This window comes from Loxodonta africana, chromosome 4, assembly GCF_030014295.1.
Source record: "Loxodonta africana isolate mLoxAfr1 chromosome 4, mLoxAfr1.hap2, whole genome shotgun sequence".
In the NCBI taxonomy this organism is placed as follows: Eukaryota; Metazoa; Chordata; class Mammalia; order Proboscidea; family Elephantidae; genus Loxodonta; species Loxodonta africana.
The window spans coordinates 94,440,210-94,457,745 of record NC_087345.1 but is presented as its reverse complement, the minus strand read 5'-3'; the positions used below and the strand labels follow the sequence as shown (position 1 = coordinate 94,457,745).

At 43.4% G+C, this 17,536-nt stretch overlaps 1 protein-coding gene across 3 annotated transcripts in view; it reads left to right on the top strand.

Annotated features, from left to right (window-relative positions):
* The window catches only part of PFKM (phosphofructokinase, muscle), a 57,545-nt gene that overhangs the window by 29,434 nt on the left and 10,575 nt on the right, over positions 1–17,536 (top strand). The window contains exons 1-8 of one of the 3 annotated variants that reach the window (XM_064284319.1): positions 1,196–1,298; positions 4,370–4,462; positions 12,655–12,728; positions 13,588–13,665; positions 15,259–15,448; positions 15,940–16,105; positions 16,838–16,882; positions 17,319–17,427. In XM_064284319.1, the coding sequence (XP_064140389.1) occupies positions 4,378–4,462; positions 12,655–12,728; positions 13,588–13,665; positions 15,259–15,448; positions 15,940–16,105; positions 16,838–16,882; positions 17,319–17,427 (747 nt within the window). In that variant the 5' untranslated portion in view covers positions 1,196–1,298; positions 4,370–4,377. Of the gene's footprint in view, positions 1–1,195; positions 1,299–4,369; positions 4,463–12,654; positions 12,729–13,587; positions 13,666–15,258; positions 15,449–15,939; positions 16,106–16,837; positions 16,883–17,318; positions 17,428–17,536 lie in introns of those variants that run through there. The other 2 variants (XM_010596166.3, XM_023555730.2) reach the window with 2 other exon arrangements.

Here is a 17,536-nt window from a genome sequence, read left to right as displayed (position 1 = left end):
CATGTGGTTGCCATGAGTGGGAATCGACTCTACAGGAACAGATTTGATTTGGTTTTGTTTTAGTGACATTTGATACTGAGCATCTTTTCATAAGCTTATTTTCCATCTGTATATTTTTTTTGGTGAGGTGCCTGTTCAAATCTTTTGCCCTTTTTTTTTAAACTGGGTTATTTTTATTATTTAGTTGCAAAATTCTTTCTATATTCTCGATACCAGTCCCTTATCAGATATATGATTTGCAAATATTTTCTCCTGTGGGTTGTCTTTTCATTTTCTTGACAGTGTCATTGCCACTCAAAAGTTTTTCGTTTTGTGTAGCCAAAGTTTTATCTCCTTCTCACTTGCATTCTTATTGTTTGCAGCTGGAATGTACAAGTGTAAGAACAAAAGTAAGCAATAGGGAGGGTGGTAGGGAGGGCAAGGAGAAGAGAGGTAACTGTGGTGATGCAGGAAAGCAAGGGTATGGGTGGGGCAGGGAAGAAGAGTAGAGATCAGAGTAAAGGATGTGCCTCTTGCTCAGAGAGCACTTTACATATGTCCCCAGGGTGGCTCATGTTTGCTATGTTGCCCAGCATATGTGTTTCCATACCAGAATCCTGCACCCCCTCCTACTAGAGGCTTGGGGCGGGGTTATCATGGCAGTGGTCTTGCCATCTCTAGCTTTTCTGTTTTCTCTGACGAATATAATGAAAATGTAAAAGGAGTTTTTGAGGTCACTCTATAGGAAATATCAGTGTTCAATGACCCTCAAAGGCAGGAAGTCTTTTTCGTTTATCTTTTCATCTTTCAGCACCTAATACAATATTTGGCACACAGACTCCCAGTGAATGCTCCATAAGTGATAGAGGTAGGAAACAATGGATAGGGCCGGGATTTAGTATTAGTTGCTAAAAATGTTTGAGTGCAAGGAGTCTCAGGCAGTTCAGGCTAGGAGATAGTTTTCTCTGCTGAAAACAAGGGAGCAACTAAATATCTTCGGATTTTCGTGGTGTATAGGAGGTGATGGCTCCCGAATTAGATGTGAGGAGCTCAGAACCATTCGGTGAGTGAAGGAGCTCGGCCGCTGCCATATCTCAGTGGTGTTCTTAGGGGGAGGAGGAAGAGGAGGAGAAAGGAGAGCAGCAGCAGGCGGAGCCTCCTTGCCGGCATCTGCTAGTGGAAGTTGGGAAGCCTCTCCTCCAACCCCCTCCCTTGTTGCCTCCACCTGGCTCCTCCCCGAGTTCACCAAGCTCCCCTCCCCTCGTCCCCAAGGACAGTCTGCAAGGAAGCAGCTGCGGAGGAGAGCTAAAGACTGAAAGGCAAGAGGGGCCCCGGTGTAAAGAGCGAGGGGGAAAAAAACTAAGAGCGAGGTGGGACTGAAAGGGCGGAGAGGAGGGAGAACCACAAGAAGCAGAAAGGGAAGAAGAGGTGATAAGGCATCAGAGCCGAGAGGGGGATGGGTAGGGCAGCCAGTGAAGCATTCCAGCCCTTTGGCGAGCCTCCCTCTACTTGTCATGCACAGCATGACAAGGGATGAGGTGGGATGGTGCGCGACTGCGATGCCCTTGGCTGCCTGACCCCAACCCTGGCGCTCACCAAATTCATATTAGTGCACCTAAGTTGCTGCCTCTCTGTATTTCTCCCTCCAACATCTGATTTTATATATGTATGTTTTAATATCTGTGTCTGTTTCTACATGCGTGTCACTGTGTGTCTATAAAGGATGCCTATGTATATGAATCTGTGTGTATTCCTGAGTCCTGCGCCTCTGTAACTGTCCTAGAGATGCAGGAGAACATGAGCTGTATTCTACAAGTCAGCACCCTCCTAACCTGCCCCTTGCTATTGTGAATTCTCTCCTTCACCGAGACCTCCAGGGGCGGAAGATCCCTGTATGGGCTTCTACCCAATGATGAGCTCCAAGAGGGAACCAGAAGGAAAAACTCCCCGGGAGATAAGGATCAGCATATTCACCTCTTGTTCTTTCCTTTCCAAATTTGTATCTTTCTGTTTGCCGCAGCCACCCAGCCTTTCTTTCTCGAGAACAGCAGAAATTTGGATGAGAACCCTTGAGCGAAACAGGAGAGTGTCTGTATCCATTCCAAATCATATTTGTCGCTATATGATTTCTTAAGTTTGTGTGTGTTATTAGAAGTGAGGAGAATATGGAGGTGTGTCTGTATCCAAGCGTATTTTTAATCTTTCATAGATTTGTCTGTATTTGGTGGTGTTTGTCACTTCATTAATGTTTTCAACGATTATTTATAGAGCTTCAGTTTGTGCATAGATTTTGATAGGCTATGGGAGAGTTTTAAAAAACAAACATGATCCCTGCCCTTGAGGAGTTTTCAGTCAAGTTAGGGGAAGTGACTTAAATGCCATGTAGTCCAGGGATCAGCACATTTTTTTCTATAAAAGGTCAGATAGTAAATCTTTTAGGCTTTGCAGGCTTGACAGTCTCCGTCACAATACTCTGCTGCTCTGCTATAGCAAAGAAGCAGCCATAGATAATAGGTGAATGAATGAGAGTGGTTGTGCTCCATTTATGGAACACTGAAACTTGAATTTCATATAATTTTCACCGTGTCACAAAATATTATTTTATTTTCCAACCATTTAAAAACATAAAAACCTTTGTTAGCTAGCTGCCATACAAAAACATGCTGAGGGCTGATTTGGCCTGAAGTCTGTAGTTTGCCAACCTCTGACCTAGCCTAACCATATTACCAATGCACAAGAAGCGATTAAAATACCATATAAAGTAGTGGTGCTAAGTGAATGATCCAGTTCCAGACAATATGTGATTAGAGAAAAAGAAGAAGCCTTCTTTGACCTGTGGTCATTAGTTAAAACTTAATAGGCTTGTAGGGGGGCGACTGGACTGGCCTTAAATGATGAGTGGGGTTTGGATCTGTGGAAAAGGGTAGCCTTTTGGACAAGGGATGCAGTGTGACCAGGCACAAAAGTGGAGAGGAACAAAGTAATGTCCAGGTGACAATGAAGCACAGAATTCCTGGGAACAAAGGTTGAAGCTATAGGCAAGGGCTAGATGGTGGAATCTTTAAATGCCAAACCAAGAAGTTTGGCCTTTATCACTCAGAACTGATTATATGTACTTTTATCTGTGAGTCTGTCCCTTAATAACAATATGTGTGTTTGAACATGTATGTCTTCATGTGTCTCATTGCATGTATTCTATTGGCATGATGTGGATTTGTATGTTTGTGTGGCCTATGTCCCTATAAGCAGCTCCCCAAAGTTCCCCAGATGCAGGGCAAAGGCATGAACTGCTGTAAAGGTCATTACCCCCTGCTCATGTGAACCCTCCCTCCGCTGAAGCCTTAGGGGCTTACTACCCTTCCATTTATTTTGTGTCTCTGATAGAGTGGAGAAGGGAAACACAAGCAGAGGGAGACCAGCTGTTGTAGCAAATGGTTCAGGTTGGAAGAGGCCGTGAGGATAGAAAAGAAGGGATGAGTAAGGAAAGATAAGAAGGGAGAATATTAGGATTTGATGCCTGTTGTGATTCTGAGAGTAAGATAAGGGATAAATTTAAAAATAACAGGTTTTAGCCATGATACTGGGAGAGTGATATTTCCTTTGGCATTTTATGGATACAAAAGCATGTCTCATGTATTCCTTTGGGAGAGATAAGCCCTAAAGACAAAAACATGAAGGTGTTCCCATGTCATTTGTACATATCTGTGTATATATGGCAGTGATTTTGTTATTCTTCCCATTTGATAGGATATAGTGTGAGGGCCCTGGCCTGAAGACACAGGATCAAGAGATGCTCAGGAGGCTAGGAGCCCAAGAGGCATGGGAAGAGCCATAGAAAGTCCCTAACCATTCCTGAGCCTGACTCCATTAACTTGGCCAAGCTCTGATTCTGTTTATAACCTCAAACTCCAGTCCCAACTGTAGCCCAATTCCATGACAGCCAAACATAACCTTAGCATAACCCAACCAACTCTTGCTTTTCTGCTTCCACTTTGTTGGTTCTTAGTGCCCCAAACCTCATCTGATTCTTACCTTTGCAATAACCTTCCCTTCATTAAAAGGGAAGAACCGTTGAAGCTAACTCCCTCCATCCTTTCTCATTTCTGTTCAATCAACTGCCCTTCTCCCTAACCTTACCTTGTTCTCCAAATAGGCTGCAATTGGGGTAGGAAGGGTCAGAGAGGGATTAACCAGGATTTTTGCAGTCTTGGACTTGATTACTGTGACATTTCAGCTTGTCACTCTGCTGGGGTGTGGCTCTCCCCGGCAGAATTTCAAAGCCCAGACTCAGTGTAGTGGGAGAATCTGCTTGAGGTGGCTGTAGCCATTTCTGGAGCTAGTAGCACCCTGATCCAGCTGTGTCTTAACTGACCATTCTCTTGTATTCTAGAGTGGATCATGACCCATGAAGAGCACCATGCAGCCAAAACCCTGGGGATTGGCAAAGCCATCGCCGTTTTAACCTCTGGTGGAGATGCCCAAGGTAAGCAAGAGGGCGCTACCTGGGGGAAAAGGCAAACAGCATGGCTGGTAGGCCCCCTGGAAATTTCTCGATTCCCTTATCCTGTAGAACAGAACTACCCTTCTGTAGGTTCACACTAGAATCCTGGGCTTTCCTTGAAATCTGTCAGGTCTAAGTACCCAAGTGCATTTGGATTTTTTCTCCAAATATTTATAGAACTACTTCCAAGTTTCTTTAAAGATTTGAGTCCTGTCGGTCCTTTGGTACTAAAAGAATGCTATTTTCTCAACATTGGAAAGAAAGAGACAAAAGAGAAAAGATCATTGAGAGGCAGTAGGTAGATTCCCTTTCAGTGCTTTGGAAATCGTGGGAAGGGGAAGGAACCTAGAACTGGTATTTAATAGGCCACAGCTAAACCTTCAGGTACTAACTTTGATATGTGGAGAGTTCCTGCAGTGACCGGAACCAGGCACCTCAGTCTTACAGCACATTTCCTTCTCCTAGGCATAGTTCTGCTTTGCTCCATTTTCTCTGGCTTTCCATCCCCTTCCATTCCTTTAGCCCTTGAACAGCAGTACTTAATCAGTACAAGTCCATTGGAGGGAGAGGGGCAGAAAGCAAAGCCAGAGAAGGAACCTTCCCTGGGTTGAGTCCAAGAAATCTGGGGGGTCAGAAAAATCTAGTGTATAGGAAAAATGAAATGCAATCTAAAGGATGTCTGATATTCCGCCCCCCCCCCAAGTTTCTTCTTTGTACAGTCTAATTTACAATGTGATTAATAGGGGACGGAATCTCTGCAAAAGGGATACCAGGACACGGAGACAGTGATGAGAAAAAGAGAAAGAAAGAGATTTCAGCTCGTCTACCCCCTCCTCTGCCCCATCCTCTCTAGGCTATCCTAGACATTGTGCTAAGCACCCACTGTATATAGAGCCTTGTATATTTTAAAGAAGTTGTTATTCCTTTGGAATTTTGGTAAGGAAAGATACCATATATTACTAGAATTCTTATATAAGGCACATAAAAATAATGACAGTCCATGGTGTAACTTGGATGAACCTTGAAAACATTGTGCTAAGTAAAAGGAGCCATTCACAAAAGACCACATATTGTGTGATTTTGTTTATAGGAAATGTCCAGCATAGGCACATGTATAGAGACAGAAAGTAGATTAGTGGCCACCTTGGGCTGAGGAATGATTGCTAATGGATATGGATGTTTTTATGGGGAGATGAGAATGTTCTAAAATTAGATTGTGATGCTATTTGCACGGAAATCCTGGTGGCATAGTGGTTAAGAGCTGTGACTGCTAACCAAAAGGTCGGCAGTTTGAATCCACCAGCTGCTCCTTGGAAATCCTATGAGGCAGTTCTACTCAGACCTATAGGGTCGCTATGAATAGAAATCGACTTGACAGCAACGAGTTTTTTTTTTTTTTTTTATATTTGCTTAACCTTGTGAGTTTACTAAAAACATTGAATTGTATACTTTAAATGAGTGAACTATATGATATTAAACTATATCTCAATAAAGCTGTTAAAAAATAATCAAGTGTGCATAAAACAAGTAAAAACTGTTTATATAATGATAGGCCTTGGTTAGATTAATCAGGGAAACCTTCACAGAAAAGATAGGTTTCAAGAAACTGAACTCATCTTTGGAGTAAAGTACTTAGAACAGTGCCTGGAATGTAGTAAGTGCTCAATAAATATATTACTAAGTAATTAAAAAATGAATTAGTGAGCACCTACTGTATGCCAAGCAGGATAATAGGCACTAGGGATACATCAATGAGAAAGTCAGACATAGTCTCTGCTCTTATGATATTTCTTATTGGTACAGTAAAACCTGTGAAAGCGAGAACCTGTGTAAGGTAGGAATCTGTCAGAGAAGGAAAACTCAAATATTTTCCACTAATGGAGAGCAGTAGAAAAGTGGTAGGACTGTACCCTGTCAAAGGCAGAAGACTTGCGAGACCTGGAGTGCTAGACTATACCTATTTTAAAAACTAATCTTTATTTCATTATAAAATTTTGATTGATGTTATGAATAGGAGAATGCTAGCATGAAGACACTGAGGAAGGAAGGCAAAGAGGCCTGAGGTTAGGAATAGTGAGCAGATTAGGAATGCAGGAGCCTTGTTGAGGCTGTAGACTGCTGACCTGCCTCTATCACTTCTCTCTTCTCTCCGGAAAAGGATCCCATGCCAGTACTCAGCTCCTCAACACAAACTCTATGAGTGTTGATCTTAAAACCTTGTAGGATTGCCTGTGGAATTGGACTGTCACATTAGGGGAAGAGAGAGTCTGCTAAAAATCCAAATGAGGCATACAGAGTTAAGAAATGTCGAGGGAAAGGCTCTTGGAGAGGGAAAGGGAAGAAATGTAGAAGCCTATGATTTAACTTGGGCCTAAGAGCAGCAGAGCCCTTCCAACTTCTGATCTGTCAGTGAGGCCCTCTTGTTCTACGATGGCCATTATCTGCCTGCTCAGAGGGAAGGATCATCTTCCATGGATGCAGGGGCGCTAGATATGCTAATTTCTGGAGGCCCAGCTGGGTCAGGGCCCATGGGGTTCTGTATCAGGCACCTTGTACCCAGGAAAATATCCACCTGTGAGTCCACATAACATCATAGGAGCATGTCAAGGGGGGCTGAAAGTGGTGGAGAATAAAATTCTAGGGAGGCAAGGAGGCAAAACAGAAAATTCAAAATAGAACTGAGAGGTTCCAGCTGAAGGAGTAGCTCAAATACAGATGTGGCCTGATCAAGAGGTAAGTTTGATGGCCCTAGTTCTCCTAGGAGGAGAGCACGGAGATGCTTATTTCCTGGAGGATATGGGCCACATGGGAATGTGAGATTGGGCTCTGTAAAATTCACGGAGGCCACAGCTCCATCATTTCCTGGGTTCAGCAAAGCTACTAACCTCTGGAAGTGGAAGAATGACCAGAATTCAGGCATCCTGGACTTAGAAGCTAAGGACTCTGGGATTCTGTGCTAATTAACATACCAAATCTAATTCCCTTTGCAGCCCAGGAATGACTTTAGCCCCCTAAACCATGGCACATTTAGCCTTCTGAATTCAGCATATTCTACTGCTGGAAAGGACTTCTATCATCTGACCTAGCCTCTGTCTCCAGAAGGCAGTCCATTCCAAATCCATGATTGTCCTATTTTTAAAGATTTACATGGACAGAGATTCTATTACTTGCCTGGGTTGCCTAGTCTAGGGTTTATAATTTTTCATTGCATATTTATCAGAAAGTGCTATTCACATCTAACAAATATTTATTGCTCAAGTTAGAATTACAATATATATATTTTCTTATTCTAAATTCAGTTAAGGTAGAAATAAGCTTTTTAGCATCTGCTTTCAAAAAGATAGTGACAAAGTCATTTATTACTTTTTTCTGTCTCATCTTATGGAGGCTCATTACCCATAGTTCTTCTCCCAAAAGCCTCTCCTTGACAGGCTATAATTGGAAACTCCAAACGACATGTTTATGATGTTCTCTAGAGCCCCTCCTGGCTGTACCCAGAATACCCCCAGGATGGTGCCTGTAATCTAATCCTTCATCTTGCTTCTAATAAATTGGACAGCTGCTCATACAGGGTTATTTAGGGCAACATGGAACAGCCAAGGACAGCCTGGCCAAGACTGGCTTGGGGCCAGACTAGGTCAGTGAGTTTTGGTAGGAGAGCCCAAAGAATTACTGGGACTCACTAGCATAAGCTATCTACACATCCCAGTCGATGATTTTTGGGGGCCTGGGAGCTTGAGACACGGCTACAGGGGCACTAAGGGAGTACTGAAACTTGATTACTAATAAAACACTCAAATATCCAATTTACCCCCAGAGAGGCAGGAAAATGACCTCTAGTGGGGTTGAGGTTAGAAGGTAGAAGGAGCAGGGAAGAATATCTTTTCTTATGGGATTTTTCTTCTGCCCAACAGATTAGGATATTTCCTGTCCACATCTATTATTTGCTTTACATTGAAAATCTTTTAAGTAGTTTGTTTCTCTTAAGTTGTTTTTTTTCCCCCACATTTACTCAGCTTGGGAGCAGGAAACAGTGTTCCAACCTATACATTTGAGAAGAATGTTTTTTTCTTATTTTCTAGGATTATAAATTCATACTCTAAAACTCCACGTACCCCTTAGAGAATCCCATTGGCCTTGGGACAAGCTAGAAAACCAACAAATAGCAGTTTCGTATCTGTTCTGATTTTATTGAATTGACTTTATCTGTACCTTTCCTAAAGCACCGATGGCTCTCCATCAACTCTGACCGTTCTTTTCACACTGGAAAGCTTTTCCTAAAGCTTCTGAGAAGTCCGCTCTCTTCACAGATTTTTTGGTTTTGATTCTTTCAACTTGAGGGTGTGAATGCAGACTTGTTAACTTCATGGAGCTTTGCCTCACTAATGTCATAAGTAAACTTTGACATCAGCACTCACCAATGACCTTTTGCTGACAAGCCCAATTGTCTAGACCTTATCATAGATCAGTTATCAGAAGTATTTAACACTCTTCCCACTTTTTGAAATTGTTCCCACTTGACTTCCAAGACACTGTTAAGTGGTTCTCCTTTTGTTTATCTTGCTTTTTTTTGTTTCCTTCATGGAACTCGTCTTCCTCTGCCCACCTCTTCCATGTTAGTTTTCTTCAGGATTCCATTCCTTGCCTGTTTCCCTTTCTAATTCTACATATTCTCTCAAAACAGTCTCTTCCAAGTCCACATGTATATCCCACAAGAACTTCAAACTAAACATACCCAAATATGAACATGTCATCCTCACCCTTGCCTTCCCAAACCCAAACCTACCTCTATGCAATTGATGACGCTGCAGTGTCACCCTTTGCCAAAGTCAGTTGTAGGAGATTTCCTTCTTCCTTTCCAAAACTTGAAATTTGATCATCACAGTGCTGATTAGATGTAAGTCCTGTTGCTTTTGTCTCCTAAGGGTCTCCTGTCCAGTTTCTCTGTTTTATATCAAATGCTACTCTTCCAGTCCAGCCCTCATCACTTCTTGTCTGCACTTCCGGATAGCATCCTAGTCCTAGTGTCACCTCTCTTCAGCTTGTCCTCCACACTGCTGCCAGAGTGGGTTTTCTGATGTGCAGATCTCATCACGTTCCTCCATTCTCAAAGATTCTCCATTATCTACTTTATTTTTCCCCCTAGGTCATGTGTCCCTTTAAGAATCAATTCAAAACTGTAGATCTCCCAAGAGAAATTCTCATGCCCACACTTTTCATACAGTTTCATGGGGTTCATGGATTCCCAATCAAATCCTTGTTTATAGAATTAAATCCAAACTTCTTCACATGGCATCCTAGGCCCTTTATCATGTGGTACCTACCCACCTATCCAGCCTCATCTCTCACTACTTCCTATCTTACATTTTATTCTATATAATATTAAACTGTTGTTAGATACCATCAAGTCATTTCCCACACATAGCGACCCTGTGTACAACAGAACGAAACACTGTCTGGTCCTGGCCATCCTCACAATCATTACTATGCTTGAGCCAATCGTTGTAGCCACTGTATCAATCCATCTCATTGAGGGCCTTCCTCTCTTTCACTGACCCTCTCCTTTACCAAGCATGATGTCCTTCTCCAGTAACTGGTCTCTCTGACAATGTGTCCAAAGTACCTGAGACAATGTCTCACCATCCTCACATCAAAGGAGCATTCTGGCAGTACTTCTTCCAAGACAGATTTGTTCGTTCTTCTTGCAGGCCATGGTATATTCAATATTTTTGCCAACACTATAATTCAAAGACATCAATTCTTCTTCGGTCTTCCTTATTCATTGCCCAGCTTTCGCATGCATATGAAGTGATGAAAATATCATGGCTTGAATCAGGCACACTTTAGTCCTTAAAGTGACATCTTTGCTTTTTAACACTTTAAAGAGGTCATTTACAGCAGATTTTCCCAGTGCAATATGTTGTTTGATTTCTTGACCTCTGCTTCCATGGGCGTTGATTGTGAATCCAAGTAAAATGAAATCTTTGACAACTTCACTCTTTTCTCTGTTTATCATGATGTTGCTTATTAGTCCAGTTGTGAGGATTTTTTTTTCTTTATGTTGAGGTGTAATCCGTACTGAAGGCTGTGGTCTTTGATATTCGTCAGTAAGCATTTCAAGTCCTCTTCACTTTCAGCAAAGAAGGTTGTGTCATCTGCATAATGCAGGTTGTTAATAAGCCTTCCTCCAATCCTGATGCCCTGTTCTTCATGCAGTCCAGTTTCTCAGATTATTTGCTCAGTGTACAGATCGAGTAACTATGGTGGAAGGATACAACCCTCACACACCTTTCCTGATTTTAAACCATGCAGTATCCCCTTGTTCTATTCGAATGACTGCCTCTTGGTCTAAGTACAGGTTCCTTATGAGCACAATTAAGTGTTCTGGAATTCCCATTCTCCGCAATGTTATCCATAATTTGTTATGATCCACACAGCCGAATGCCTTTGCACAGTCAATAAAACACAGGTAAACATCTTTCTGGTATTCTCTGCTTTCAGCCAAGATCCATCTGACATCAACAATGATATCTCTTGTTCCACATATCTTTTGAATCTGGCTTGAATTTCTGGCAGTTCTCTGTCCATGTACTGCTGTAACTGTTTTTGAATTATCTTCAGCAAAATTTTACTGGCCTGTGATATTAATGATACTCTTCAATAATTTCTGCATTCTGTTGTATCACCCTTGTTTGGAATGGGCACAGATATGGATCTCTTCCAGTTGGTTGGCCAGGTAGCTCTCTTCCAGATTTCTTGGCATAGACATCCAGTGTTGCATCCATTTGTTGAAACATCTGAATTGGTATTTCATCAATTTCTGGAGCCTTGTTTTTTGCCAATTTTAGATCGAAACAAAAATATGTACTGGAGTATCTGAGGGAGGGTGGTTAAAATGGTTCATAAGAAGTTGATCTGTCATGGCCCCAAGATTCTTTACGCATCGTTGTGAGCCCCCGTGAACATTACAAGATAGGACAAGGTCACCAAGATCAATATCCACGACTGTGTTCCGTCTCTTACCAGTGAAGCCATGCTTAGCACAATATCAGTGGCATTATTTCTAATATGGGGGTGTTTACAACTCCCACTATGTGTTTGTACTGTGGACGGTTAGCTCCCCCACAGAGCTCCTGGGAGGGACAGTTCTTGATACTGAGCAGCTACTGGGAGAGGGCCAAAACTCATGTGTGAAACAGGGAAAGGGCTCTCTGCTCTATTTTAGCCCTAGTTTTTTCTCCCAGTGGAAGCAGAGAGAGACTGATATATAGCTGTAATTTTTAAGTTCCTCATATACATCTTATATACAGGGAGGAAGTGTTTGTTGACTAATTGAGTGAAAGCCAAGAGAAGGCAGTGAGAGAATAGAGTCCCCACTGAGTCTGCTTGCACACTTGGTCACAAATGCTTCTGGCAGCGTGGGAGCTAGAGAATCGCACCTGTGTGGCACGCATTGGAATGTACACGAACTCAAATGACATGGAAAAGCTCTGTGTGTGAGTGTGTGTGTGTGTATTAGGAGAATCCACCAGCCAGTTAATGGACATACTTGTGAACAAATTATGACTGGTCAGGTCACTGAGCTGCAGAGAATCATGTGTTTGTTCCAAAAAGGATACCAAAGCTGGATATCTAGATTCAGTTTAGAAGGGAGGGAAAAACCATTGGGATTTTTGGAGGTCAAGAGTGGTGACTTTGGCATTTCAGGACTTGAATTCAAATCTGAGCTTTCTATGAGTACTAGCTTTGTGACTTTGACTTCTTTGAGCTTCAGTTGCCAAATCTGTAAAATGGAAGCAACTTCACAGTTGTACATAGGAATGAATGAGTTGATGTTTGACAAGCACTTAGCATAGTATCTAACTCCACAATAAGCATTCAAGGAAATGCTTGCTTGTTGCTGTTTTTATTATTATTCCCCAGATTGCCCTGGCAAGGAATGGTCTTACCTAAGACAGGATTTCTTGGGGAGGGAAGGGGTATCTTGAACTCCATTAACATTGAAGATGGTGATTGGGGGTGGGGAGGCCAGAAGACTTGGGTGAGAGTAGTATTCTAGATTCAGAGAAGAGGCTAAGGGAAGTACTGTCTCAGATCTTTAGACAGATGTAACTTCTGTGGATTCCAACTCTGCTTTTCTTAGGAGTAACTTCTTTCTTCTTTCCTCTTTGCAGGTATGAATGCTGCTGTCAGGGCTGTGGTTCGAGTTGGTATCTTTACCGGTGCCCGTGTCTTCTTTGTCCATGAGGTTGGTTCTCTGCCTTTTCCTCCATCATTCTTTCTCTGTTTTCTATTTAATCTGCCCCCTTTCCACTTTCTCTTCCCTTACTCACCTCCCAGTTATGATGTTGTGTCTGATTTGCCTTGGCTTCCTATCTCCATTCCTCCCCACTCTTGGCTCCAATACTGATGCTGGGACCCAGAGATCTGCAAATTGGGTCCTCATGTTCGATATAAAGGAAGAAATAACTCTTTCTTCTCTCCATCTCCCCCAAAACAGAGAGAGAAACCGAAATGGCTTAGTAGTTTACAGCAAATTTGTGTAACCAGGGATAGAGCCCAAGGAAAGAAGAGTCTCATGATATTTCTGTATTTTTCCTACCTTTCGGAGATTCTAACTTCTCTTTGGCTCCATCTCTCACTTCCCGTTCATGCTTCTCCTACTTTCCCTGTAAGACCTATCTGCCTTTCTTCTCTCAAACTTTAGAGTCTCTTATCAAGTCACATTTCTCTCCCTCCCTCTCTCCTTCTCTCCAATACCCCCTTCTCTCTTTTCTTGGTTGTTCTCAAGACTATCTATTATCTAGTTCCTCTGGGAAATAGATTGGGGGAAATGGGATGAGCCAAAAATAAGAAGAATTAAGATGAAATATTAGAAAGGATATTCTTATGCTTCAAGAATGGGCGAAACTAGAACAGAGTATTGAAAAAGTTGGCATCTCTTTCCTTGGACAATGTTAAATATGATGGTCTCATGAGTGTTCAGAATCAATAATGGGAGGAGATGACTTGATTATCAGAGAACCTTTTCCCAGGGATCCTATCTTAATCCTGGGAGTTTAGAGGGAAACCTAGCAGAGGCTGAATGGGTGTAATGTGCCCCACAGGGTTATCAAGGCCTGGTGGATGGTGGAGATCACATCAGGGAAGCCACCTGGGAGAGCGTTTCGATGATGCTTCAGCTGGTATGTTCCAGAGGACTGCTGTCCCATAACTGTTCTGTCCTTGTTTTACCCCACTCTGGTTTGGGCTCATGGTCTCCCAAATTCCCTGTCATGTGGTTTGATGTGAAGGGATTTAGTGACAAGGGAGGGGCTGTATTTGACCTTTACTCTTTGCATTTGAGAACATCACCCTGGTTCCCTCGGGGTTGGAGAGAGTGGTTACAGGATAGTGTCCAGAATGGTTTGCTCTTTATAGAAAGGTCATAGGCAAGACTTTGGGAACTGGCACATAAGCAAGTCTTACTCTGGGGTCACGGGGAAGGTCTGGCCCTGAAAATAACCCTACCAGAGGCCTGGAGCCAGAGCTAGTCCTCATGTGATGGAGATGAGGTGAACTGAAACCCGACCATTTAGGGGTGGGAGGAACCAAGGCAGCCCTTCATAGTATCAGAAAAAGTCCTAATAATATCCCAATCATATCCACAGACCTTTTTGCTACTTTTCCCAAGTTGTTCCAAACTCCTTCGTACACATAGATAGATATAGATATAATCCGTTGCCGTCAAGTCAATTTTGGCTCATAGCGACTCTACAGGACAGAGTAGAACTGCCCCATAGGGTTTCCAAGGAGTGGCTGGTGGATTTGAACTACCATCCTTTTGGTTAGCAGCTGATCTCTTAACTGCTGAGCCACCAGGGTGCCAATACAGATATAGATATATATCTACTGTGGGCTAGCCCAATAGAAATATACCCATTTGCTGATTTACTGAAATATCTACCAATTTGTATCCCCATTCTTCACCTCAGTCCTCCAAAAATCCATGGGAGGAAATGTTATATCCAGTTTATGCCTGGTAAAGGCTATACACAGGCCCAGGTGCCTGTCATAAAGGGTCCTAAGAATGAGCTAGAATTCACCACCAATACACAAAGTTACAGATGCCCAGGAGCTTATGTGATTTGTGTAGAACCCAAGTATACAATCTCTTAGGGGAGTATATCTGTAATCCCCAGGGAATTCAAGACTTTCTATATGCAGAGCTATTTTTCCTAGGATACCTAGACCTTGTAGCTTCTTCCACTAAGACCATAGACCTCAAGGAGCAAAGGGCAGAAAAGATCAGCAGTGCCTGGTTATAGCTTGTAAAATACAGTGTGTTAGAAAGGAAAAAATAATACCAATAATTTAGACATAATTCAGTAATGCCAGGCTACTAGGGAGACTTTCGAAAGACTGAAGTCACTGCTACTTCTTATGCTTATGAGAAGATATGAAAGATGGAGATTATCCCAGAAGCCAACAGACATGTATGTATTCTCTTTTCCTGTTTGAAGATAATCACTGATGACAAAGCCTTAAAGAAATGCTTTGGATCTTAGCAGTCTTCTAAGAGGTATAGCAGGAGATGGGAATGACCCTGTGATGTCTCTGCTGACATCGTTTCCCTCTCCTTTGGAAGGGACAAATGACTTACAGATACCAGGGAATTTCCTAGGCATCCACATGGTTATGTCAGCCCATCACAGTGTTGAGATAGAGGAAATCTTAGCACGTTGAGCCCAAATGTGGCTGTGTCATCTGAGAAGCTGACTTCTTCCTCTTTCCCAAAGGGAGGCACAGTGATTGGAAGTGCCCGATGCAAGGACTTTCGGGAGCGAGAGGGACGACTCCGAGCTGCCCACAACCTGGTGAAGCGTGGGATCACCAACCTGTGTGTCATTGGGGGTGATGGCAGTCTCACTGGGGCTGACACCTTCCGTTCTGAGTGGAGTGACTTGTTGAGTGATCTCCGGAAAGCAGGTGAGACATTGTTTGAGTCAGTATTGCTCATTTATACATGCATGTGTGTGTGTGCGTGCACACTTGTACACACATGCACATGCATGCCCACACCCCTTACCTTCCCTTGGAGCAAGACATTACCTGTTAAAACCCATTGCTGTCAAGTCGATTCCAACTCTTAGTGACCCTATAAAGGACAGAGTAATTGTTCCATAGGGTTTCCTAGGCTGTAATCTTTATGGAAGCATACTGGCATTATCTTTTTCTCACGGAGCGGCTGGTGGATTCGAATCTTTGACCTTCCTGTTAGCAGCCAAGTGCTTAACCACTACGCCACCAGGGCTCCTTATGAAGAAGACATTACCCAGACACGAATAGGCAGTCTTTGTCCTCCCTTGTGCCACTGCTTGCAATTCTCATTGGCTACAGTTCTTTCTCTCTCTAGTAATCTGTGCTTTAGGCACACCAGTTCCTAAACCAATGGCTCCTGATTTACTTCCTGTCATCAGGTAAGATCACAGAAGAAGAGGCTAAGAAGTCCAGCTACCTGAACATTGTGGGTCTCGTTGGCTCTATTGACAATGACTTCTGTGGTACTGACATGACCATTGGCACTGACTCTGCCCTGCACCGGATCATAGAGATTGTAGATGCCATCACTACCACTGCTCAGAGGTAAGGGGTTATGGGGGAGGCAGCAGAGGAGGATGGGAGCTGGGGCTGACTAAAGTATTAGGGCTAGAGAAGATTGGTGTTTGAGTCACGGTGACTGTATTGATTATGACCATTTTTCTGGGACTAGAACATGTTTTAACTTGTAATTATCCCCAGAGCTCTGAAGTTGCTCTGCCCCCTAAATGCTATAAGAAGATTTGTCTGTTGCCACTGGTCAGTCAACTATTAGACTAGCTCTGAGGTCTTTAATACCTGTGGGGTCCCTAAATGATTAGCGTCCAGACTGAGACAAATCCAAGGAGCCCAAAATCAGAGCTACCCCTTGCAGTGCATATCATAGGGATTGTAGATACTATCACCACTACTGCTCAGAGGTAAGGGGACTTGGGGGTGACAGTGTAGGTGGATGGGAGGAGGACAGGATAACAGTTTACCCCAGGGTAATCCTAGAGGATTCCTGTTTAGTCTGGTCCTCTCTTCTTCACTTCTTTTCCCTTTCTCACTTTCTCTGACTTATCCCTCCCTCGAACAGCCTCCAAAGAGCTATGTTTTCCCAGGCCTAGGGAGGAAATCTATGGCTAAAGTGTTTCCCGTAGGTCTCTCTGGTCCCTCAGGAAACCTGCAGGAAGGTCTAGCAGCATAAATGCCTCTCTGAGTTAATTGGCCTAGCTGTGCTTGATCCTGGCCACAGGAATGGTCGCACTGTGTAAGTCCTATGTCTATTTCTTGTAGCCACCAGCGGACGTTTGTGCTAGAAGTGATGGGCCGGCACTGTGGGTAAGATTCATCCTGACTCACTTATTCCGTGGGCCCAGTAATGGCCTTTTCCTCTTTCCCAGAGAGTCCAGGAGGTCCATCGGTGGTAGCCCATCTGCGGGCACACCTGTTCCTCTCGAGCTGTCCCCTTCCTCTGTCCCCACTATCTGCCTTGTATATGCACACATGCGTGTCTGTACATGCACAGGCACACACAGTGTAAAAGAACAGCAGTGCTCTGAGATCGAAAGCCACTATGGCAGGTGAGGATGAACAAAGGGGTGCTTCATGGCCAGAATCTCACTGAGAGGTGCTGGTGCTCTCACCTTTACCCCAAGAACGAAATGGAGACTCTCAGACCTTTTACCAACTCTGGGGGCTTGGGAACTTGTCGGATCTGAGTGAGGATGTTTGTGGACTGTAGCTCCTAGCATGATGCTTCTGGCTGTCATCTCAGATACCTGGCCCTTGTCACCTCTCTCTCCTGTGGGGCCGACTGGGTCTTTATTCCTGAATGTCCACCAGATGATGACTGGGAAGAACACCTTTGCCGCCGTCTCAGCGAGGTACTGGCACTTTATTTTGCCCATATAAAAATCTCTCATCCTTATCCACTGATCATCCACTTCCCACCCATCATTTTCATTCCTTAGACCATTTTTCCCTTTGTTCTTG